At 35.0% G+C, this 26,318-nt stretch overlaps 2 protein-coding genes across 2 annotated transcripts in view; both read left to right on the top strand.

The window, feature by feature from the left end:
- Positions 1-8,982, top strand: part of LOC306637667 (EGF-like and EMI domain-containing protein 1) — a gene marked incomplete at its 3' end in the record, with an annotated part of 604,663 nt that extends 595,681 nt beyond the window's left edge. Inside the window, exons 20-21 of the mRNA XM_079100439.1 lie at positions 78-203; positions 8,681-8,982. Coding sequence (XP_078956565.1) covers positions 78-203; positions 8,681-8,982 — 428 coding nt within the window. The remainder of the gene's footprint in view (positions 1-77; positions 204-8,680) is intronic.
- A 395-nt stretch (positions 8,983-9,377) lies between these two features.
- Positions 9,378-25,176, top strand: LOC306637666 (uncharacterized protein; the record flags this gene model as incomplete). The annotated part of the gene is made up of 6 exons (XM_079100438.1): positions 9,378-9,396; positions 10,778-10,906; positions 13,825-13,953; positions 15,810-15,938; positions 20,666-20,797; positions 21,124-25,176. 6 exons carry the CDS (start codon positions 9,378-9,380, stop codon positions 21,132-21,134), a joined length of 549 nt encoding a protein of 182 aa, XP_078956564.1. The 3' UTR covers positions 21,135-25,176.
- Positions 25,177-26,318: the final 1,142 nt, after the last annotated feature.

Below are 26,318 nucleotides of genomic sequence, written 5' to 3'. Positions count from 1 at the left end.
AAATCTCAACTGGCAAAATGTTTAATAAGAAAAGTGTAGTTTTGTTTTGTTTGACTTTGTCTTGCTTTTTCCTGCAGCTTGTCCTGAAGATCACTATGGGCAGGATTGTATTGAACGGTGTTCCTGTGGCACAGGACAGTGTGACCCAGTGACTGGAGGGTGCCAGTGTCCCCCTGGCCAAATGGGAGTCAGGTGTCAGCAAGGTAACAATGACTGCAGAGTCACCTTGTCCATCCAAGCACTAAGCCAAACCATTAAAGCAGATTTGGTGCCAGGGATTATAATTGCTTGGGCATTGTTTACAACACTTTCTTTTCTAAATGCCATTTTAATACCATGAAAGTACACACTCCTGTAGCAATATTTAGGAAATAGTCCAAAATAAGGTAAAAAATATTGTAAACAGAAACAAAGAATAATTTATGAATATTCTTGACTGGGAGGGAATGTTCAAGTAATTGTTACTAATTTTATAAAGTTGCTAAAAATTTTGTGTTGGAGATGTCAAATAATGGGAACTGAAGAAGTGTACATCCTCTTCAACTCTCAGAAGCCAACAGAGGGTAAGAAAGACAGAAGCTAGAAAGAAAAACATAATCTTTGTTGAAAACTACAAAACTTTCTTTTTATAAATCATAATGTCAATTGTTATAATAATCATAATAACAGAAGAAGTCTCAAATTCAGTTCAAGGAGGACAGGTAGAGAGGATGCTGGGTCACTCCAGCTCTTGAGTGGGGCTAGCAGAGTAGCCATTTCTCCTGGGCACACACAGGTGGGCAAAACTAATGACTTCTTGTTGAAAAACAAGGATTGGTTGAATAGGTGGGTCTGAAAATGTCTTAAATGTAACAAAGGAAACATCATAGGGTGGAGGAAAATGGGGGAACAGAGGAAATACACAGGCATACCATGTTTTCTACTCTGCACTATGACAGAGAACATAAACAGCCTTGTAGCTAAAGGGAGGATAAAGTACACATACATACTTATACCTACACACATATGCATACACAAACCCAGAATTTCTTCCAAGAATTCAAAGGACATAATGAAAAAGTGTTCTCCATAAAATGTGAGTGCAATACAAAGATACAGGGGTCCATGGAATAAATGAAAAGACAACAAAAGGAAATGAAAAAGTAAGCTGGCAGAGCTCAGAGAAGTAAAATTAAATTTAAACCTCACATGATACAAATGAAGGCCACATTAGAAGCAGGTAACAGGAGGACAGAATCTGCTGATGATGAAACTAAGAATACAGAGAATATGCTGATAATAAGGAAAGTGAAGTAATAGAATGGAAAAGAACAGAAATGATAAGTGGAAGAGGTAAATGTTCAAATATAATTTTCAAGATTTTTTTTTCTCTGAAATAAAAGAACTGATGCTACCTATTAAATGAATGCATTGTGTCCTAGGAAATAATAGTTATGATTGGTTGCAGGTCAGGGGTAACTCTGTTGAGGATGTAAAGGAACATATAAGATCACTTAAAAACAGGTAAAATCAGGCTAGCTTTATAACTCACAGCAGTATTCATTGCTAGCATATGATTAATCAATGCCTATTCAATTCTTGAAAAAAATGTGAATCAAGTATTTTATTCACAGTTAAACCATTACTCGAATATAACATGGTGGCAAGTAAACAACTTTAAAAAGAAAAGTTGTTGGAAATATAACAACCTTAAAATATTTTGAAAAAACAGTTGAAAGGTAAATTTGAGCAACAAAATAATAAATGGAGAATCCCTGTAGTTCAAAGACCACATTTTAATTACTGCTAAGTTTAAAACAATGGTTGGAATATGACTAAGTGACAGAAGGTAAGTATTATAAATTATAACAGTACAGAATTTTAACATAACTTTAACAAGCAATAAACAGGAAAAACAGGTGAAGGAGTAGAAGGATATGGATCTTATTTCTTCACTCAAGGTTTACAGGTGGAGGGGGAACATTATGTATCAAAATATTTAAATACAACAGCTCAATAAGTATGTTTTTATGTATAAAGATAAATTCTAGAATTTAGAATGCTGTAATTGAGAATTTAAGAACAAAAATATAGCCAACTAAAATTAGGTAGAAGAGAGGAATGAGAAAAATTAGGTGAAAACAGAACTCTATTAATTCCCTTGCAATTCATATTGTGTAATAAATAAGAAATTCACTATATTATGTAATATTATATGTGCTATCTAAAGAAAACCCCCTAGATTACATAAAATCATATTTATAAGACTTTCACTTAGATAATAGAATACCCATACTATCCCCTATTTTCCCTCTGAACACAGTAACAATTCTAGAGCATATGTACAAAACAGATATAAAAATCACCATAATGATAAAAGAAGAGGCAGACAGACTAGGGACTTCATAAACCTAAGGAACAACATGGTGGCACGATTTCTGGCTTTTCTTTTTGTCTTTTGTATGCCAGAATGAGTGCCCGAGAAGCCTACATCCCAGAGAGACAATGAAGGCAGAGAACAAAAGGCCTAGCTAAGTCTTCTTTCTTTCCAGTTGAAGAACCAGGAATGGGGGCAACCCAGCAAGACAGAAAACTTTTTGACAATTACTGGTTTTCTTCTGCGAACACTACAGAATAAAACTGCATACCTAACTGCAATGGCGAGTGCACTTTCCCAGACCCACCTGTACGGAGCAAGCCACTCCTCTCCTCCCTGGGATAATGTGAGTGGAAACTCATAGCTGGGCGAGGTAGTAATGAACCTCCCACCCTTGCTGTTGGTGTGAAGTGCTGGGAGTGTGAACCTGCACCCACCAGGCAGTAAGGAGTCGCCAGCCTTTCCCTCTGAGGGAGTGTCAGGAGATCCAGAGGAGGGGCAGGACTTCCATGACCACCAAGCAGAAATGAGTCCATCCCATGCAGTGTCAGAGGTGGTCCAGTGGAGAGCCATATGGAAGCACCTCTGCCTCTCTCGTGGAGTCGGTGTCTACAGAGGCCTACTGAGATTCTAGAAGGATCTGGCCTAGGAGGAAGGGGGCACATTTCCCACTTGAAGGCCAACTGGGGAACTTGGACTTCAACCTCTATCTGATGAACCTCTTTTTTTTGCCAGTGCAATGTCATAGGAGGCTTTCAAAAATGGAAGACTTAAATGAGATCTGTAGTCTCATTTCAGAATATTCAAAATGTCCACGTTTCAACAACAAAAAATTTATTCATGATACCAAAACCAGACAATTTCCACTTAACTATTGAAAGATAATAGATATCAACCCTCAGATGACTAAGGTAAGATTTATCTAACAAGAATTTTAAACCAGTCATTATAACATGATTCAATGAGCAACAATGCACATAATTAAAATCAACAAAAATATAAAGACTCAGCAAAGAATAAGAAACATGAAGAAGAACCAAATGGAATTTTATAACTGGAAAATGTGCAATAGCAAAAATTTAAATAGCTCACAGGATGAATTAAACAGCAGAATGAACAAGATAGAGAAATAAATTAGCGGACTTCAAGACAGAACAATAGAAATTACCAAACTAAACAAGAGAGATAAAAAAATAACAAACAACCCCCAAGTAAATAAACAAACAGACAATAGAGCCACAGGGCCCTTGAGACATATTAAAAAAAACAAAAAACTAACATTGATGTCATCAGAAGAGAAGGGAGTTCCAAAAGAGAGGAGAAATGGATAAGGTCAAAAAGTAGTTGAAGGAATAATGACTGAAAATGTCTCAAATGTAACAAAAACATCAGTCTACAGAGTCAATAAAATGAGTGAATGCCAAAAAAGATAAACTCAAAGAAATCTGAAAAAAAATTTTCAACATCAAACTTCTGAAAACTAAAAAAAATCTGAAAAGCAGTGAAAGAGCAATACCTTAGCTAAAGAGGAAGTGCAGACAGATCAACAGCAGAATTCTCATTAAGAACCCTGGAAGGGAAAAGAACAAAAATCAAAAAACTTTGAATCCAGAATCCATATCCACTGAAATCATCCATCAAGAATAAATGAGATAAACATATCCTCAGATGAAGGAAAATAAAATTTATTGCCAGTAAACTTAACCTAAAGAAATACCTAAAGGAAATTCTCGAAACTGAAAGAAAAAAACAAAGAATGAAACTTGGAACAGGAGGAAAGTTAGATTGCAAAAAATGAAAGAATAAAATACAGATACATGAAATTTATTTTCCTTCTCTTAAGTTTTCTAAAATATGCTTGAAAAGGGAAGCAAAAATCATGCTACTCTCTGATGTGGCTCTCAATGAATTTAGAAGAAATATTTAAGAAAATTGTATTATAAATGGGGAGGATAAAGGCACATAAAGGATCTGAGGTTTCAAAACTTCATTCAAACTGGTAAAATGTCACAGTGGAGCATGGCAAGTCACACGCATATTCTGTAATACCTACAGGAATCACAAACAATCTACCTGGAAAGTGAGCTGGGATATCTCTGGAAATCAAATTGTATTCAAAATGCTAAAGTAATTAAAAAGAAGTTGGAAAATGAAAAACATGGAACGAACTAAAAAACAAATGACAAACATAACATGTTAGCAATTACATGGAATAAAAAAATCATTTAAATATGCCCTCTAAAATATATCCTGTCATTTGTGTCAACATGGATAAACACAGAGGACATTAGGTAAACCAAGCACAGAAAGACAATTCATAATCTCTCTCATAAGCTGAATCCAGAAAAGTCAATCTCATCCAAGGAGAATTGAATGGTGATTGTTGGAGGCTGGCTGGTTGGGACTGGAAGGGAGGGGAGGCCTGGGACATATTGGTTGTGGGTATATAATTATGGGTAGATAAGAGGAATAAATCTCAGGAAATTATTGAACAACATGGGAACTAGAGTTATTGACCAAATTTGAGTTAACGCTCAAATATATTCTTGAGCAATGTAAACAGTAACTGTTATATGCTATTACAAAAAAAAAAAAAAAAACCTATGTGAGGTGATATATTTGTTAATCATTCTTCAATGTATACATAATTTCAAATTATGTTACACTCAATAAAAACCTACAGTGTTATCTGCAGGTTACATATATATGCATAAATATATGGAGAATGAAACATATCCATATAGACTAGTTGAATATAGAAGGATGGAAAGCAATATACCATGTGATGAAGTAGACTTCAGAACAGAGAAGAATTATCAGTGACAGGGCCATTTCATAATGATAAAAGGGTGAATTCATTAAGAAGACACTGAACTCCTAGATGTGTGTTCTTCAAATAACATAACTGCCCAATATACGAACAAAAGTCTGATACTTCTAAAGGGAGAAACAGACAAATTCATAATTATAGTTGGAGACTTCAATATCCCTTTGTCAACAATTGATAGAACACTTAGAAATTCAGCAAGGCTATAGAAAAACACAACCATGATATAATCAACATGTATGGACTGCTCTGTCCAATCATAAGAGAATACATATTTTATTTCAAGTGTCCATAGAACATATTTCAGTAATAACAAAACTCACTCTCTTCCCAGGGGAAAAAAAAACACTATACCACTTCATTTAAAAATACCCTTCTTAAATACCTAGTAGATGAAAAAAAAAAAAGCCAACAAAATTGATATTCCAGAAATTTAAAAGCAACAATAATGACCCTAGAACCCTGGGGGTAAAAACTAATTTCAGTAAACAGAGGAAAATTTACCTTCCAAAATACATTAGTATATAAGAAGTAATGAAAATAAAAAACAATAAAATAATAAAATAAACTTAAAGACAATGGAAATGAGGAACTACTGAAGTGAAAATAGGGAAAATATGAAATATAATAAAGTTATGTTAAGACAAATGACCACCAATCTAAACAAAAGTAAAGTTGCAATCCTATATTACCTTGTTTTCCAAAATTACTTCCAGTTGTGCAAAGTACTTAACAATAATGTCAGAAACTATGAGAGTACTAGAATTAACATAGGGATTTTAAAAGAAATTGTGAGACCATATATAAAGCTGAACAAAAAATCAGAACCCACGAAAGAAAAAAAGTTAACATGATCCTTTGAATTTAAAGAAATTCGAAAATGTCTTCAAAGTATAAAATACACACACAAAATGAAAAGATAAACAAACTGGAATAATAAAGACCAACTTTCTTAATAAAGAAGTGTTACTGTATATCTATAGATAAGAAAAGGATCCACACCATCAATAGAGTGTATCAAAAGCCGTTCAGCATCTTCCATAATGCAAGAAGTCCAAACTTAAGTTCCACTTACATCCTGTGGTCTCCCCCATCAGATTTTCACAGTATGCCTCATTAGCTAAACATTGAAATAGAGCCACATTGCTAAGGCTTCTTAGTATTTATCTCTTTGTAGACAAATTTGATAAAATTAATCACAATTTAAAATGCACATATTGCTTAATCCAAAGAACCCTCTGGTAACTTATTCTACCACTATAATGTTATATTTGAATAAACACGTAACATATTCATAATGGCATTGTTTATAGTAAAATTATTTTAAATAATCTACTTGTCATCCATAGTGCAGTGGGGAATATAAATTTTGTGTGAGGGAATAAATTCCGATGCACCTGTTTTTAAAAAATGAGACAGTTCTCTGCTAATTAAGAAGAAATCTTGGGAAATTTTATTTATCAAGTAAAGCAAAATTTATGTTATTATTCATCTCTATTAATCCTTTGCTAAAAAAGGGTTAAAGAAGGAAGATAGATACACCTACAAATACTTCTTTAATGAGGAATACTTCTGAATCTATTCAGTCATTCTCCACTTAATTCGACAAATATTTATTGACGCCAATGCCTGTTTAAGCACACAGAAAAATATCTATAAAATATATAGTATTCATGCAACTTGCTTTCTAGAGGTAAGGAAGACAATAAATAAAAGCATCATTAGTAAGTGAATTATGTGTATTCTAGAGGGAATAAAATATGTGGTAGGAGAAAAAATGGAGAAGGACTGGGGCCAGAGAGCACTGGATGGACCCGTGATTTCAATAAAGCAGGCAAGGTAGGTCTCATTGAAAGAAGAGAAAACCTAGTGATAATGAGAACACCTAGTGGTGTTGTTTAGGAAGGGAACCAGGAAGACTGGAGTAGAGGATGGAATACTTTATCCCAGATATATAGTTATATACTGTTTGAAAGAATTGTGTGATCACCTTAACTCTACAAAAACCATGTTATATTCACAATTCTGCCTTAATATTGTCCTAAGACTTGGGCCTGCAGAAACATTTAGGTCCTCGCTTTTCCAATCATGTATTTGTCCCTTATCTTGGGGTAGTAGGGGTTAGGGATAGTAGGAGTTCTTTATGTTCACAGATCCCTCAGTTCCAACAAGGCATTTCAATGGCAAAAGTTAACTTGAGGGTAGTTAACTTAAAGGTGGTGAACTTAAGGTAGCCTATTACGCATGCAATGAAGATTCAACCATTATTTGTACAACTATAACTGTTACCTAACAAAATCGAAATGCTTCTTTCATTTGGTTCTAAAGTACAGCTATTCAGTCAAATAAAGTGCCATGCATATTGAATTCAAATACCTGCTCTGCTTTGTATTAACCAATGCCTTTGGGCAGGTTTAAAAAAAAAAAATCTGTCTAATGTTTTTCCTGCGAGCTGGAATTAAAAAAAAAATAAAGAAATCTCTAATGTCTCTCCTGCTAGCTGGAATTGAAAAAATAGTTGATTAGAAGTCAAATGTTCTAAATTTGAGTTTTGATTCTTAATCTTACTGGCTGTTTTAGCAAGACTAGTCTCTGAGCTTTGATTTTCCCAAGAGTAAAATAAGAATACTGTTACCCACATCACAGGGGTATTTGTGAGCATTAAATGAGATAATTCACGTGGAAAATATCATTATGTAAAAATACTATAAACTGGAGGTCATAAATGGCAGGCCCTTGGCCAAATCTAGCCACAAATGTGTTTGAATTGGCTGGCATAGTTTGACTTCCACCATGCTATAAAACTATTTTAATTATTTGCCAACTTTCAAAGTTTGGATAATTTCATATAAAATATGGATTTTGAGTTTTCCTGAAAAAAAAAATCCTATTAGCTGGCAATATTGGACCCATATTCCTCATGACAAAATCAACTAAATGTGAACATTATTCTCAGGCTAGGGGGCTCTACTTTTCAATTGGTAGCACTTGCCATCATTCAGTTACTTCTCCTGGACAGGAAGGAGAGTCTCAGTTTCTCTTATGTCTGGTCATTGTCACCCACCTATGTATTAACTTCCCCTGGCAGTACATTTTACTTTGTGTCTTTCAGTGCTCTATGGTAAAGTGCTTTTTTGACTTCAGCACACAATGTTAAAAAACAAACAGCTCTCATCTTTCTTTTTCATCATTTATGAGACTAAATATACAAAATACTTCCTGCTCTAATTTGGAATTATTGCTGATTGTTCATTAGGATACCTGCAGTTCACAGTGTTCTAGGCAAATAGTACAAGCTCAATAAATATTTACGGAGTGAATGAATGAATGACAGTAATGTACTTGTAATCTTACAGATACATCCAGGGGATTCTTTAAGATATGTTATGCTTTTGCTGTCTAGATAGATATGGCTACTTTATCTCAAGTACAGAAAAAATGTTTACTCATGTGACACTTTTATTCAGTTTGATATTTTAAAAAATATTTTCCTGCAGGATGTCCCCAGAAAAGATATGGCACAAATTGTGAGTTAAAATGTACCTGTAAAAATGGTGGACTTTGCAATTCCACGGATGGAAGCTGTACCTGTGGCCTTGGGTGGACAGGAAATTACTGTGAAAAAGGCAAGTTGAGCCTTCAGTTTCTAGGCACTACTCACCTCTGGGGCCTTGAGGCAGCCAGGGTAGAGGATGGGTTGCCTGGAAGGAACCAGTTCTCATTAATAATGGACCCAGTACAAGGGATGACAGTGACCTACCAGAAGTCTCCAAACTTTACTTCATCAGGAAACATTTAACCCTGTATTACTACATATGTATTTCATATAGCTGTTTTCATTTATCAATGATATTCTTGTATTCCTTGATATATTTTATATCATATATATTATAAATATATAGAAAAGTTTTAATTGATAAAGATGGAAAAAGATAAATATTGATGGTTACTTTCTTCTTGAACCACAGTTTATTATTTTGTTCATCACTGGAGAGCATTTACTAACTACATTTAGTGCCAAATATTATAGAAGACAAAAATTGCATTTTGGCAGAACACAGCACAATGGTTCTTACAGTTGGACAGTGTGCTGGGGGTCAACTTGGGGCACCCTGATTTTAAAACATACACACATATGTGTATGTATGTGTGTATACATGTATATTTATTTATTTATAGTTACTTTTTATCTAGATGGTTTCAGCTGTGAGTGGTATAGCTCTTTAGGTCACAGTGAATGTGATTGTCCACCATCCATCACCTCTAATTTAATGGTCATGAAATTTAACAGCATGGTATAGAAAAGAACACCCTGCAATTTGAATGGATAAATATAGATGCTAACCACCGCTCTGCTAATGTCATACTGGCTGTCTTTGGTAGCCTCTCTGTGGATTGGTTTTCCCATCTAAAGTGAGAGGGTATGGAGCTAAATGTTACCACAGCTCTTTTAAATCTAAGATTCTATTGGTATATCTATATACAAATGCAACACTACTTTTATTATGGACACTTTATTGGATATGCTTAATATGAAAGTTTTATTCATCCTCAATTGCTCTTCTCATCCAGAAATTTTCTTCCTAGTCTTGTTCATGTGTTCTCCAAGTGATCTTCATAATCAAATAGACATGCAAACCAAAACAAAAAATAATCAGGTATTTTATTGTCCCTGAGTCTGCTTTATTTCAGAAAGAGTTAAGATTCTTATATTAACTCACCCTATAAGAACAGACATTGTATATCTTTCCATTTGCTGATACATTTTGCTCCCTGTTCAGTAAGATGCTGGATTTTAATATTCATATTAAAATATCACCAATTAATTTTCTAACTTATTCAATATTTTACTGTTTCAGTGTATTGCACTGGAACACTTACGAAATTAATTACATGATTTTTAGAATGATAAATATATATTATGAATTTTTAAATTCTGAATGACCTTATATACTAGGAATAAATATTTGATCATGATGCCTTATTTTATAATGTGCCTTTGGGTTCTGTGTACTTTTAAAACTGAATCTGTATTGATATTTATAAGTGAAATTGAGCAGTACTTATTTATGCAATTTTTGTTTGGTGTTGAAATTGATGTTATACTCACTTGATAAAATATATTTGAAATTTTTCTTTCTTTAAATTCATTGGAATAGTAGAAGTGGTAAGACAATGAACTCATTGATAAATATTTATAGAATTTCCCTGTAAACCACGACTGATGCTTTTCCTTTTTAATATGGGAGCTATTTTTCTATATATTTTTTCACTATGATTGACTTGTCTAGGTTTTCTACCTCAAATTAGGACAATTTTGGTAAGTTGTTTTCTATAAGATTTTCCATTTTATTTCATTTTTAAAAATCTATTTTGTAATAATTTTGATATTTATCTTTTTGGACGATTATTTCCTCCATCCTTTAAAAAATATTCTGTATGTGAGTGTGCTTTCTTTTAATTTGGTTAGGACAGCCAACAGTTCATCTGCTTTCATTTTTACATGACGTCTATTGTTTTTTTCAGTCTTTGAACTCATTTTAAATTCAGTCGTCTGTTAACTAAAACTAATGACCCCTTGGTTTCTTTCTCAGAATGTTCTCCTGGTTATTATGGCCCTAACTGCCATTTTAATTGCACATGTCAGAACAATGGAGTTTGCAACAGGTTTTCTGGAAGCTGTGAGTGCCTCCAAGGTTATTATGGACAAAGCTGTGAGCATGGCAAGTAGAGAAATTATTGGTCATACTATGATTTTTGTAAGTTCTATGCTTTCAAAATAAGTTCAAATCATAGAAGTAATATATTCACATTATATGAAACTAGAAAGCTTTTAGTGTATATTCTTGCAATTAGAGCTAATTTCACAGTTCACATTTAAATTCTAGATGTTGACAACTTCCATGATGAAAAAAAAAAATCAGTCTTTTTAGTTCTTTTTGTTTCTTCTCTCCATGAAATGGTTCTATGATCCCACGATCATTTGGAGTAGACACTGGCAGATGATATGCCCCAAGAGCCACCACAGGTCCTTCAGAACAAAATTATTCTTCTTATAGCTGCCCAAAGGCAATAATAGATGAGGAAACTACTTATTTCTGTCATTTTAATCTAGACTTGACTGAACTATCTGCCTTCAAGTTCTCTTTGAATACTGTCTCTTAATTTATTTTCATCTAAAATTAGGAATGCAAATAATATAATTTGTCTTTGGATCAGAGAGACCTGTTGGACAAGACAGTTAAGAGATTAAGATATGAGAGTTTAGGCTCTAGAATTAGTCATGTGTGGTCCACCTCTCCCAGTTTCACCATCTATAGAGCAGGACTAATAATATCAGTGGCCTTACAAGGCTGTCATGAGGACTAAGTAAGAAGATACCTTGAAAACATTTAGCTCTGAGACTTATGGCAAAAGCTCAGTGAATATTAGTTATTTGGAATGAAAAACATTTTCTAAAGTCTCTAAAATGATATTAACTATGTTCCCTTTTGTTTCATCCTGACAAATATATTTCATGGGAAGAGATATTACCAAGCCCTTTGAGAGTTTAGAACTCTGGAAATGATTCTAACTTTTCTTGGATCAGGTAGTATGGAAACAAATGTCTTGTTTTTTTTTTTTTTTTTTTTTTTTTTTTTTTTTTTTTTTTTTTCAAATTGGAATAAGAGATAAAAGAAGAAAAATATTAAAATATTTATATGAAACCCATCAATTTTATCCTGCTTGCAGTGGGATATCAGAGAAGGTTTTGAGTAAATAGGAAATATCAACTCTGGTGAAATAACTGTGTGATGTGGGTGCATTATTGATTTTAGGAAAAGGACTCATCAGTGGAGTATAGGTGGGAAACTATAATGATAATCCAAGTTTTAGAAAATCTGGACTGGGTTGAAAATGGAAATGAACAAACTGAAGAATATTTTGGAAGAATAATTGACTGCACTGGTGGTTAGGTGGTTATGGAGATAAGGAAGATGGAAAAATCAAAGTTGGTTCTAAAATTCCAAACCAGGAAACTTGGAAACATAGTATTATTTAGGATAATGGAAAGCTCAAGCAAGGCTACCTTTATGATCTTAGTTTTATACATAATTAAAGATAAAAAATCTTATTTTTGTATGAATTCTCAATAAAAATTAATCTCACAAGAATGAAAAGGAGAAAATCTGAACTAGATTCCACATCATTTACGTTTAAAGAGTTATAAGGAGATCATTAAAGGGAAGAACATATACTATATAATTAATTCTCTTGTTATTTACTTTTGTGTTTGCCTCCTTTTTTCTACTCCTTGGTTGTCTTTCCTAATGATATATCTGTCCTGAGTAACTCTACTCAGAAATGAGACGGGTCAACCACATCCAACATAGGCAAACTCAGCTCTGTGTGCCTGGAAAGGGGGCAGGGAAGGCAGAGGAGACAGACAGAAAGAAGGAAAGAAAGAAAGAGAGAAGCAAAGAAAAAGGGAAATAATGGAAAATAAACGGTGAATAAACTCTGTTTCATGGGTGGATGTCAAGCACATCCCTAGGGAAAACTGGAGATAAGAAATGGAAATACTTTGTCCTAGTCAGACTGAGTTCTGGCACACTTCCTCAAGACACCATCGTCTTGGGCAGATGACAATTGAGTTTATAAAGAAACACATTTGCTTGGATACAGCGTTTCTAAATGTGAATCAATTATTCCTGATGTTCAGTCACAAAAGTAGTGATCTCCAACTCTGGAGGTAAAATAGATCATGCTGGACTTACTAGAAGGTAATTGTGTATTGCATTTAATAAGTCACATAAGGAAAATTTTCAGTGATTAAATTTCATTGACTCTATTCTAGTCAGACTTGGTGGCACAGGCCTATAATCCCAGAGCCTTGGGAGGTTGAGGCAGGAGGATTGCGAGTTCAAAACCAGTGGCAGCAAAAGCAAGGCACAAAGCAACTCAATGACATCTGTCTCTAAATAAAATTCAAAATAGAGCTGGGGATGTGACTCAGTGGTTGAGTGTCCCTGAGTTCAATCCCTGGTACCAAAAAGAAAAACATACAAACAAAACACAGAAAACAAAAACAAAAACAAAAAAATCCAACTTGCGTGTGAGATGTTCACCCTATTACCTGTCTTTTATCCTGTTTCTCTCTCCTTTTCTCCCCTCCCCATTGTGTTTCATACACGCCCTGTTGTCCATTCCCAGGACTTTAAATATCAAAAACTGTATGAATCACTTTCCACAGACACCATCTTATTAAAAAATAATAATTCAAAATGTATTGTCATTAAATTCAACTTTGATCTGAAGTTTGAAGACTGTTCTTTTAGGTGATTAGACTTTGAGAGAGTTTAGTGGTGTTTTGGGCAACTATAGCACATCAGAGCAACTAAACTTCATCTACTTGAAGATATTTTGAATTTTCTTATGGATTTTTCTAAACTAGTTTCAAAGAATGACACTTTTATATTCAGTTACTCATATGGCTAAACTATTGTCAGTGTGCTTCTCCATATAGCTTTTTCTTATTTTCAAGTTCCTCTCTTCTCCTTATTTATTCTTGGGAAAGAAGTGATCTGGAACATATTCTTTAATTTTTTTCTTTTCTTTATTTTTAAAGTTAAAATAGCATTTTGACATTTCTATTTTCCAGCATGCCCACCTGGTTTTTATGGCTTGAATTGTGCTCACATCTGTCACTGCAAAAATGGAGGCAGCTGTGATACAAGAAATGGACAGTGCATTTGCCCACCAGGTTTTCATGGCAGCCAGTGTGAAAAAGGTATGACCAGAGCAATTTTAAGCACAGGAATGTGAAAATTCTGCGTGACTGTGAGATCTTCCTAACCAACGACAAACATTTAAACCCAAATTGAAAATATGCAACAATCACATAGCTCCTGACACCAAAGGAATAGGAATTCACTCAATGACCAATATAATGGGTCCTTCTGATTTTGTTGCTTGATTGTTGCTTCTGATTCGTTGTTGATTTTTGCGCACAAAAATGTTATTTTTCCTTAAATTAAATTGCTTAATATCTCAAAACACAGTTGAAGCTGTTAGTCTTCAACAGATGAAGATTCTACCTCTGAATGAAAGTAAACATTTCATTATATTTTTTTTAAATGTGGCATATATTGAGTTCGTTGATATTGAAAATAATACAAAGATCATGATAATATTAAATGAGATGATTTAGGCATTTATCACTAGAAAGAAATTACAGCTATGAGTATTTATGAAGACATGAAGGTGAGAATTTAGGCTAATCATTTTGAAATTATATATTATAAAACCCAAAATGACACTGATCAATTCTATTAGAAGTAATGCCAAACAGACTACATAGCTTTGGGTTAACAACTAGGAGTACCATTTTGACCTATTTTATGTACATTCTTATGCACATAATTACAACAACCATCAGAATGTTAATAATATAATGATAACAGAAATTTAATTTTATGTGATGAATCAAGTTATTGTCTAGGATCTTTTAAAAGTATCTCTGTTAGTCCCATAACATATTCTCAGATGTCACTAAAGCTTTACATCTTTTATCTCTTGTTAATCTTCTATTCATATATTATTTAGTGATTCAATAAAATGATAACTATTATGTGCCTGTTTCTGTGTTAAATTCTAGAAATATAGTGAAAGACGAGAAACTTACAGTCTTCTAGAGAGATGCACAATAAATAACACTTTGAGGAAAAATATTAAAAACAACACTCTCAGGCAGTAGATTTTGTATTCTTTCTTAAATTTTTATCTTTAATTTACTTACATTCTCAAAAATATAAACCAGTGTCAAAGTAAATCAATTTTAAATCCTAAGCGTCAAATCAGAATGAACCTTATTTCTGAGAATTCTAAAACTTTCCTCTCTTCTGACCAGCAAATCTCACTTTATCTTACTACTTTGCTATATGGAACTCAATCTTGATGATTTTATCTTAAATCTCAATTTAAAGGTTGCATTGTCCACTATGGTAGTCATTAGCAGCATGCTGCTATTTAATTTAAACTTAATTTAACTTACGATTCACCTCCATAGTCACACACAACACATTTCAAGTGCCCAGTGGCAAGTTGTATCTATTGACTACCATATTAGAAAGCACAGTGTTATGGTTTGGATGTGAGGTGCCCCGCAAAATCTCATGTGTGAGATAATGCAAAAGGGTCAGAGGAGAAATGACTGGGGTTGTGAGAGTCTTAACCAATGGATGAATTAATCCCCTGATTGGGATTAACTGAGTGGTAACTGAAGTGGAAGGGTGTGACTGGAGGAGGTCAGAATTGGGTTGTGGCTGTGGGGTATATATGTTGCATCTGGAGTGTAGAAACTCTCTCTGCTCCCTGATCACCATGTGAGCTGCCTCCCTCCGCCACACTCTTCTGCCATGATGTTCAGCCTCATCTCAAGAGCCTTGAGGAATGGAACCAGCCTTCTTTGGACTAAGACCTCTGAAACTCTGAGCCCCTAAATAAAACTTTTCTCCTTTACAGTTGTTCTGGTCGTGTCCTTTAGTCACAGCAGTGAAAAAACTGACTAAAGCGCATAGTTATAGCACATTTCCATCAGTGAAAACTCAAGGGGTTCATATTTCAGCATTTCTCTTTCCTTTGTAGAGTGTCTACTGGGAATGTTTGGAGATGACTGCCATCAAGTTTGTGACTGTGAAGGAGAAAGTTACTGCCACCCAGTAACTGGAAAATGCTTCTGTCCACCAGGGAGAACTGGAGCTCGATGTGAAGCTGGTATGATCCAAGGCACCTCAGAACACCCCTCTGACTCATTCATACAGAGATGTTCAGATACTTTTTATTGGTATTGGGGATTGAACCTAGGGGAGCCTAACCACTGAGCCACATTCCTAGCCCTTTTTATGCTATACATTTTATTTAGAGACAGGGTCTCTAAAGTTGCTTAGGGCCTCACAAAGTTGCTGAGGCTGGCTTTGAACTCGTGACCCTTCTGCCTCAGCCTGCAGAGCCATTGAGATTATAGATGGGTGCCACTGTGCCTGGCCTGCAGACAGTTTTATGCTGGAAACAACATTCTATTGAAGAACATTGTCTGAACATTACTTTACACCTTACCCTTAGTGAGATGAATCAAGGTTCATATTATTACACCACAGTCACCCATACCAGCACCTTGGCTGACAGAGGGTATAAGGTAAGTACCTAAATAGATAATTAACCTGATAACAAAGGTGACTCACAGAATTCAATAGAATAAAGTAGTTATAAGATACAGTCCCAGAAATATTCTTGAGACTCAAGTTCCTAGGTAGTCTCTACAAATTGAAATTTATACTTTATTTTCATTTTCACTCACTAGAAGAATGACCCAGAATGAAAAGCTCCAATTCTTCAGGAACTATCCTAAGAAGAAGATAGAGTAGTTTGAAATGATTTCTGACTAATCACTTGCTATTAGACTTGATGAATGCTTGCCAGATCAAAAGTCTTTATGTAATTCACAATAGTCCTAAATGACTTAGCCTGCCTCGTGTATGATCCAAAACAGAGAATCAGAATTTACTTTTATTACCTTCAAAATGAGATGGGTTAAGACTATATATTTCTAAGATAATTTTCTGCAATAATAATCTATGATCCTATAACATGGGATTATAATAATGGTGAGAAAGTCATAGTAACTTTCTAGGCTAAAAGGAAAATGGTTTTCACCAGGATTTCTGCCTCTTCACATCCCATATTGCTTCTGAGCAATAGCAATAAAGCTGCTTTCTTTGAATGCCAGGCATTATCCTAAATATTTTACCTCAGTTCATTTTATTCTTCCCTCAACCTTATAAGGTTGTCACTAGTCCTATTCCTTTTTGTCAGAAGAAAAAGCTGGAGCACAGAAAGTTAATGAGTGACAGAACCAAGATTTAAACCCAGGCAGTCTGCTTCTAGACTTGGTGCAGTGCTATCAGTGGACAATAGTGTATGTGAAAGTTTTCATGTACTCCAGAATAAGAAACCATCAGTGACTCTCGAGAATGTTGTATTACTACTTTTTCCATTTTTCATAGGCTTGTAGACTACGATCAGGAGGTTATGAATATTGATTTGCAATCCTTTGGGTTTTCCAACCTAGGCGTTTGCTGAAAGGGGCCTTTCTTTCTCTTTCTCTCTCTCTCTCTCTCTCTCTCTCCCCCCCTCCTCCCTCCCTCCCTCCCTCCCTCCCTCCCTTCCTTCCTTCCTTCCTTCCTTCTCTCCTTTTTCCTTTCTTTTCTTTTCCTGTTTTTTTTTTTTTTTTTTTTTTTTGGAAAACTGTCATTTAATTTCTGATCCTTGTGCATTGCAAGCTTTTTGAGAGTTCAATTCATATTATTTTAAATTTTTTCTTTTAGCTGGGCGTGGTGGCACATGCCTGTAATCCCAGCAACTCTGAAGGCTGAGAAAGGAGGATGGAAAGTTCAAAGCCAGCCTCAGCAATGGCAAGGTGCTAAGCAACTCAGTGGGACCCTGTCTCTAAATAAAATACAAAAAATAGAGCTGGAGATGTGTTCAGTGGTCAAATCCTCAGTACTTTTTTTTTTACCAGAAAAAAAAGCTTAGAGCACAGTTTAGCACAGATAGAGCGTCAGTAAATGTTTGTGGAAGGGATACTTACTTCTCAGCATTCTTCATGAGTCATAGTGGACAGAAGGACTTGAACCTTGTCATAACTAAACCTGTCAGAACAAATATCTGCAGTACATAAGTCATCCATTGAATGGGCACTAAAAGCAGAGGTTTCCAGCAGTTGTGGTCCCACCTGAATACTGACGACACCCACAGATGTTTATTGGTGCACATTATGTGACATGCATTTTGGTTTATTTTCTGTGCCCTTCCTGTCATCACCACTCCCCTGTTATAGATGAGGAAGCTGAAATACAAAAACAGCTAAGTACCTTGCCCACTGTTACACAGCAAGGAAGTGGCAGATTGGGGATGTGAAATAGACAGTCTGGGTTCAGAGCTGAAATTTTACCACCCCCACTATATCACCTCCCCGGGGGGCAGAAAGAAAAGGAAGTGATTTTGCTTGTCCAGTATGGTAGTCATTAATCATAAATTGCTATTCAATTTAAATTTAAAATTAAAATTCACCTCCTTGCTCACATAGGACACAATTCAAGCACCCAATGGACACATGTAGCTATCGACAGCCACTCTGGATAGCACAGTGTAGAACATGTCCATCACTGCAGATTGTTTTATTGGATAGCACCCAGCCATGTTTTAAAACTAATCACTAAACTGAGAAAGCCTCTGGTCAGGATGTACGTTAAAGACTCCTCTATCCTCTATGGCCTAAATTCCTGCATCACATATCTCTCATCATCCAGAAGCAAATTGCCACATGACTGGACCTATGGGTACCACAAGGTTCCTCTTGTTGTGAGCTCACTGAGGTGCCCACAGCCTACACAGATGTACTACAAGGTCTTTTATTTGCATTTTTATTTTCAATTAGGCACAGTTCATCTGCGATATTAACTGTGAGCAGCTGTGTCTATGCAGGAGCCATAAAGATAAAAGACCTCATTTTAACTTGAACTCTGGTAAAGGACCTATTAAACAGCCATAATATTAATTCATAAAAGAATGTAACAACTTTTTATTGGATTATTCCCCCCCTTGGTAAATTAACATTTGCAGGCATTCAAACAGATGTCTTAAATACACACTGTTATTAACATGAAAATGTGGTATTTTTATAAATTAAAATCAGATTCTGTACTGCTCAGGAGAAATCCTGACTAATAACCCTCTTTCAAACAAGAAAACGTGGTCTTACCACCAAACTTGGTAATCCTGCAATACACTGGGCCGTGGTGGGTGTGTGGGGCTAAATTTGAAATAACATATAACTTCTTAATTTTTTTCAAAAGCTCAGTGGTTTAGAGAAAAGATTCATTTAAAAGCAACATTTGCACTGTGTCCAAAGCTTCCTCCTGAAGAAAAAGATTGAATTACTGCTTGCTAATGTTGAGCCCCATAAAAAAATTAGTTACGAAATCAATTTTTTGTGTTTCTACTTGCTTCATATTTAAAATCTAATTGGTCCATTAAGACAAGAGAGGTAGACCACATCTTAACCTACCTTCATAATGCAAGAGAGTCACAAAACTAAGCATCCAACTGCTCATGGAGTATTTATGAGGAACCAATCTCCTAATCCAGAAAACAGGATATTCAGGCAATAAAGATGTATTCAACAAAATTTTGCCCATAGGCTCAAATTCACACTCCTACCTATATCCTCATGTTTATAGCGATATTTCCAAAATTTTCACTTTCCAACCTGCTACTTCCTTGTTTCAGTTTTCTTCTACATATGCTTACTACCTTGTGTCTTCCCACGTAGTAGTGCAGAAAGAGGAAAGAACACTAGGTGAAACGTCAGAAAGGTAGCTCTGCCATGTAGCAGGGATGTAGCAATTGAGAAGGTCACTTATGCCATATCAAACCTCAGTTTATTTCTCTCTAGAATGGGCGTGCTTACCTCACTGCCATGTCCACCTCACAGGTATTTGTTAAAACCAATTAAGATAATGTATTAGGAACCCTCTTTGCTAACTGGACAAAAGTACATGATTGTCATGAGAGCAAAGGGAAGTCTCTCTGGTGACTTCCCAATCCTGCCTGACTGGCCAGGAAATGTGAGCTTACTTTGTTCCTTGTGGGCCAGACTGGGCTTTCTTACCCTCACAATCCTTCAGAAAAAGAACCTTTTTTTTTTTTTTTTTTTTTTTCCTGCTAATTCTTTCCTGGATACCAGACTAACAGCAAACACCCAGGCTGTCCCCTTTTATTCCACATTTAGTTATTTATAAAGCTAACACTTTTTATTCCTTCCCCTCATTTTCCTACTGGTTGCAAGCATAGTGCAATTCAACTTAGAGATGGTTTGAATCCCTTGGTGCATAGAGCAGGATTTTACAGCAGCAGACACACAGGGGATCTATGGCCCTTTGACATATTTTAAGAGATGAAAGAGTTGAATTTAAAGGCATTTCACTTTCAAGAACAGAAGCACAGATAATTGTGTTTTCAACCTACCAACAAATCTCAGGTGTTGTGTATTCAGGGCAAGTCCCGCCTTTTTCTGATCTTGAGGCAACTAATCCATTTTCCCTGTGTCCCTACTGCTATAAATGTTATTGAATAATCTAATTCTGAGAAAGCACTTTAAAAATATCAGTTGCCTTCCTGACTTCTCCTCTTCCAATTTTGTCACAAACTTCCTTATTACTCCCTACCCTCCTCCTGTTTTTTTTGTTTTGTTTTGTTTTGTTTTTTAAGTAGTTGCTTTTATTATACAACATTCTAGCTTGGGAAAAAGATACCACAGGATAAAACAAAGTTTTTTACAAGTCTATCATTATCCTATTAAGTTCCAAGAAGTAATAGGAAGAAGACAAGTGTGTTTGAAGAGCATGTTTGAATTGCTGTCATTTTTATTTTTTCCCTCACAGAATGCAAGCCAGGCCAGTATGGACGGAACTGTGCTCTGAAGTGCCAGTGTGCTCAGGGAGCTCCCTGCAACCCTCTCAACGGGAGCTGTGCTTGCCCCGCAAGGAGGATGGGTCCAACCTGTGAGGAAAATGGTTTGGACCATCCTCAATAACCAAATACCAGAAGATTTTCTGCTGGCCAATAGACTTTTGTTGAAGTTCACCCATAGTTTATCATCTAAACTTGGCAGAGAATTGTACTTTCTCAACCCTTCTCTGCCCAGCCTTGCCTGTTATAAGGGGAAAACAGGAAGTCTCCAGTTTATCACTTCCACTCATTAGTCTAATCTCTAGCCTAACTTCCCAACTTCCCTTTGCTAAAGAACTACCCAAGAATAAGAGAATGTTTTTTCAGGATCCGAACCATAGTAACATTTGGACTAATAAAAGAACCTCTTTTTTTTTTTTTATGTGCACAGGAGGTATTTAAATTTGGAAGGAAGAACTGCTTTTCAGTTCAGGTTGGACTGCACTGAAATATTCACACCTATTCAGTGAAGACCTCAGTGGCCATTAAGGAGCTGGATCCTCTTTAGAAATGTCTAGAATTTCATCTATTTATTCTGGGGATCCTGCTTCACAGCTAACTGTGCTTCGGATTGCTAATGTATTGTATTTCAAACATGACTCTTGGTGTGGGAGACCATTAAGATTCTAGCCACAAAAAGATCAGGATAAAAGTATGACATGCACATTTACAGTGAATCATCAAAATGTTTAGTGCTGTTTTTCCTGTCACTGGCCAGGAGGCAGGAAAAAAGTGGGTAGAAGTGATTGTGGCCAGTGCTTAGCCTACTCTGGGAGACACAAATTTCCCACAAATTAGGACCAGATTGAATTTAGACTTTTAATCCAGATTGGTAATCTAGACTCAAACTGCTCATCATTTAGGATAAATTTACAGCCACTTGTAAGTATAAGGTGGACCTTGTGCTAAGCCCAAGAGAGACACAATGATAAGTACAATTTTATTTTTGCTCTCAAATATTTTATAAAGTTTTACATTTTCAGACTGATTGCTAATTTACATTAGTAAAGAATAACTTTCTTTTTTGAAATGCTACTCAGGTTACCCATTTCTTATGCTTTTTCAGAAACAGAAAATAGTAAAAGTACATGACTAGATGTTACTTATACAAAATGAGTAGAGAGTCTTTTAAATCAAAACAGATGAAGGATTGATGAAAAAAATATTTAGTGTCATCAAGTCAATACAGTTGCTAATCTTTACTTAATCTTTATCTTCCTCTATTTCATCATACTTACATGGGAAGCCATGCCAAAATTAATGTCATTGAGTGAAATAAAGGATTTAATGAGAGCATTTCCTCAGAGATTCTTTATAAATAATTTAGCTTAGTCTTAAAAGAGATACAATTTCTTTTTATTTTTCTTCAGTATTTAGAATTAAAGTTTCATATTTACATGCATTTTAATGATTTATATAGTAATTAGTATTCCAACTATTAGTTGGAATCAATTAAAAGCCATGCTTTATTCTGAACACTTGCCCATTCTCCTAACACAACATTTTTTTTCCCTCAATTGTAACCATCTAGCCTACAGGGAGACTAAGCAGCAAAAGCCAACATCCTCTCTTGTGCTAATATCCACCTGTGTACTCCATTCATTTTAGCAGTTGTTAAAGACAGTAACTCAAACAGGATAAAGAACAGCAATCAGATTTCTTTTTCTTACTGGAGATTTTATCTCCAGTAAAACATAGGAGCAACTCTAGATTTAGTAGGAAAAAAAGAATTAGGAATTTCTTTTGGCAAGTTTTCTGTTATATATTGCCTATTTCTTTGTAGATCAGAAGCCAACTATTGAGCACCAGTTCTCAGCAAAAGTCAGATATTTCATATACTATCTTCTTTCATCCTGTTTTTCTACTCCCTGAACACACACACACACACACACACACACACACACACACACACACACACACTGAGAGCAGGAAAGCAAAGCCATAGCATGACCTGTACTTACTCTATCACATGATTCTTCAGACAGTTGAGTTTCACTTTCATCTTGATATAGTCAGCTAGAACAAGTATGCAAGTTACCAAAGTCCTTTTTCTTTACAAAATTTTTACAACCTGTTTCTTACATATTACAAATAAAGTAGAAAAATGTGTAAAATCCAGAATATTTCCATTATACTTTTGGTTACCTTGAAAAATCATCTTTGTGTAGGTATTAGTCAACTTTCTGTTACTATAACAAATACCGAGATTATCAACTTTAAAGAAAAAAGGCTTACTTTGGATCACAGTTCTAGCTATTCCAGTCCATGACTGGTTAGACCGATTGCTTTTCAGACCCTTGGGATAGAGGTAGCATATCACTGAGGGAGCATATGGTGGACCAAATCTGCTTATCTCATGGCCAGGATGTGAAAGAGGAAGAGAAAGTAGTTAGGAACATACTATCCCTTTAAGGACAAGCTCCTAAGGACCTAAAGACCTCCCACTAGGCCCCACCCTTTGTACAGTCCATCACCTTCCAATAGTGCCATGCTGGGGACCAAGTCTTCACCACACAGACCTTTGGGAGAAACTTAAGATCCAAACTATAGCAGGGTGACACTCTGCAAAAATTAATGTCCAATGCAGTCATCCTTCCTAAAAATAGTCCAGTTCTCCTAATTGAAGACACTAACTTCTAATGATTCTGACACTAGATGTAATGATTCTGAAAATCATTAGAGGCAATATTTCACATGTGGATCAACATATAATAAATGTTAATCTGAAATAATATGATAGCCAAAAATGTATAAAACATAATTTCTTTGCAAAATCATATAACATAATTTTAAAATATGCTTTCTAGTAACTTCGATGTTAAGAATGTTTCAAAATAAGAAAATAATATATAAAACTTCCATGCTTTTGAACAAATAAATAAAGCATACTGTTTACTTTTGCATTGTATAAGGATTTGCCTGAGGTTTAGCTATTCAGGTAGAGTGAAGTGTGATTTAGTTACCAAGAAATAATTTGCACAAAATTGTAAAGAATCTATTGTTAGGCATGTGCTCTTTAAGCTACAGTTCAATGCAAAATTGGAATCATTGTCACTGAATAGGAATATTTTGTAAATGACTTCTCCTACTTTTCATCCCTGAATAATCTGTCCTTTAATGTAGAAATGCTGATCCCCAAAGGAAATTCATCCACACATAATATTTAACCTCTTTACAAAAGTGCTTGTGCCATGATGCTTTAGGCACTTTTATTTGAAACACAAGATCAGAGTGGGGATTATTATGCTTTTCTGCAATAATATAGCTCAAGTTTAAAGAAAAGTAAGCAGATGGATGGAAGTGTGTTGGCTAATTTGAAGTCCCAACCCAACATGCCTGGGATATACCATTTCAGTGTAACACCTAACTTTCCCCTACTCTTTCTAACTTCTACATTCATTTATTGAGTTTTCCAGATGAGACAGCTATTTGACACAGGTTAAATTATTTTTAGAGAACTTGGAAATCATTCCAAGAGTTAGTGGCAAGAATGGCATTTCCTTTGTTAGAAATAGCAAAGAGGGTTTGGCCTCTCCTGGGCCTCTTTCACCTTGGTTTCTCCAAGACCTGGTAATACAGATGTAGCAAGAATTTAAAAGAGCATTTTGATGAAGTGAACAAATAATAGCAACTGTCTACACTCTAGGAGTTATGTATGCAATTCAGTTGAAATAACTTTTCATGGTTCTGTAATAGAAAAAAAGTCAAAGTAGCTGAGCTTTTAAAATAGGTTTCAAAGTGACTCCAAAGTTTTGTCCCCTTTCAGCTAATCGTGTGGAAACTGTGTTCCAAATTTTCCTGTTTACATTTTAGTGTTTCTAAATCAAAACCTCCAATACTAGTAACTAAAATCTAGGATATATATTTTAAAACAGCTATTCCGCTTCATATTATTCCAAATACTGGCACACTTTTTTTCATCTCTAATCTTACATCAGGATTACATGAAGCATTTAATCATTCCTTATTTTAACGTTTGCATGCAAACAACTCAAATTTTGAAGACTATTAAGTAATTCAAATAACATTAATATTTTAAAGTTTTTTCTCCAATGTAATATCTTAAAATATGTAGGAAATTATATATTAATGCCTCTACTTTAAAAGATACAAAAACATTTATGAAGTATAATTTTATTGCTCAGATTTCATGAGGAAAGTTCAACAATAGTCCAACAGACAAAAAGATTCATGTGAAGAATTGGATATGAAGTGCTTAAGTGTTGACAATATTGGTCTCTTGAAATGTAGTGCACTGGCTTATGAATAAAGTTCCATATGTGAGATTTGGATGAATTTGAGAAAGTATTTGGTGAATGATGGAACCTGTGACTGATTAGATATCTAAATGATTAATTGGTGATAATTCATATCATTTATTAACTGAAAATACCTCACTTGATGTCACTTTTTAAGCACTACCAAAAACACAGCTTTTTGCATTTTAACCTATCATGAATTTACTAAATCATTTAAAAATCTTTATTAGGTGCATATTACACTAGATACTATTTGAGGCATGAAAGGTATAGTAGTGAACAGGATGGATACATTTCCTGTCCTCATAAACTTACAGTCAGGAGACTATATTAACCAACATGAGCAAAGGTTTTCTACATTCTTGGCTATGCAATCAATTTTACCATTCTTCAGTTCTTTTGTTGCTCATTAATCTTTGCCTAAGAATATATCTCAAATTTGTTAATTCTCCTATATTAAAGTACATTTTGATAAATGGAATGTATTCTACCTAACCTTAGAGCAAGTTTCACTTGCTAGAGGAAGTGAAGTAACTTTTTAAGAAAATTCATGAATTACATTTCAGATTTACAGAAAACTATAGAAGGGAATGTAAAAGGGAAGTTCATTTTCAAAGCTGTTGTAGCCCTAATGTGATGGGGATTTAAGTGGTGAAAGCAGAGAATATGGGCCCCTATTCTGACCACTGTTTGTCCTTTCCTGCATCCATTACCGTCTTCTTTCTTGGTAGAGATGAGAGTTTCCCAGAGAGACAACCTTCTCTATCACTCTAGTTTTAGACATTTTTAAGAATCTGATTTTATTACAAGGCACGTAGTCCTTACAGATGTTTCAAACTGTATTGCTTTTAAGTGGGATCTCAAAGCCTAATTGCATTTTTTAAATTGTGGTAAAACATACATAGTCAAAAGTTTGCCATCTGAACCATCTCAAGTGTACAGTCCAGTGCCACGGAGTCTGTTCACCTTGTTGTGCTACCACCACATAGGATTTCTTTTTAAATTAAGGAAGAACATATTTTTGACATTTGAGTTACAAACAAGGCCTCAAATTCAAGTTATTGGCCCACTCAGACAACAACCCATGTCATGCTTGCCCATCTGAAGTTTTTCATCATCTTTGTAAAGTTTGGTTATTTGAAGTGTAACCCAAATATAACTTTCTATAATTTTTCCCCTATTTTATGGCCATTTCTGCAACAAAGACACATTCACCATGTCAGCAGTTATCTGTTTTCTGGGAATCCAAGGGCTGGAGAGCAGTCATTTAGTAAACACCATGGTCGCAGCTCATTACTCATCATACTTCTGAACATAACTAGAAAAG

Source organism: Sciurus vulgaris, assembly GCF_902686455.1.
Source record: "Sciurus vulgaris genome assembly, chromosome: 10".
NCBI classification, from domain to species: domain Eukaryota; kingdom Metazoa; phylum Chordata; class Mammalia; order Rodentia; family Sciuridae; genus Sciurus; species Sciurus vulgaris.
The sequence above is the reverse complement of the archived record's forward strand: the minus strand, read 5'-3'. Positions and strand labels throughout refer to the sequence as shown.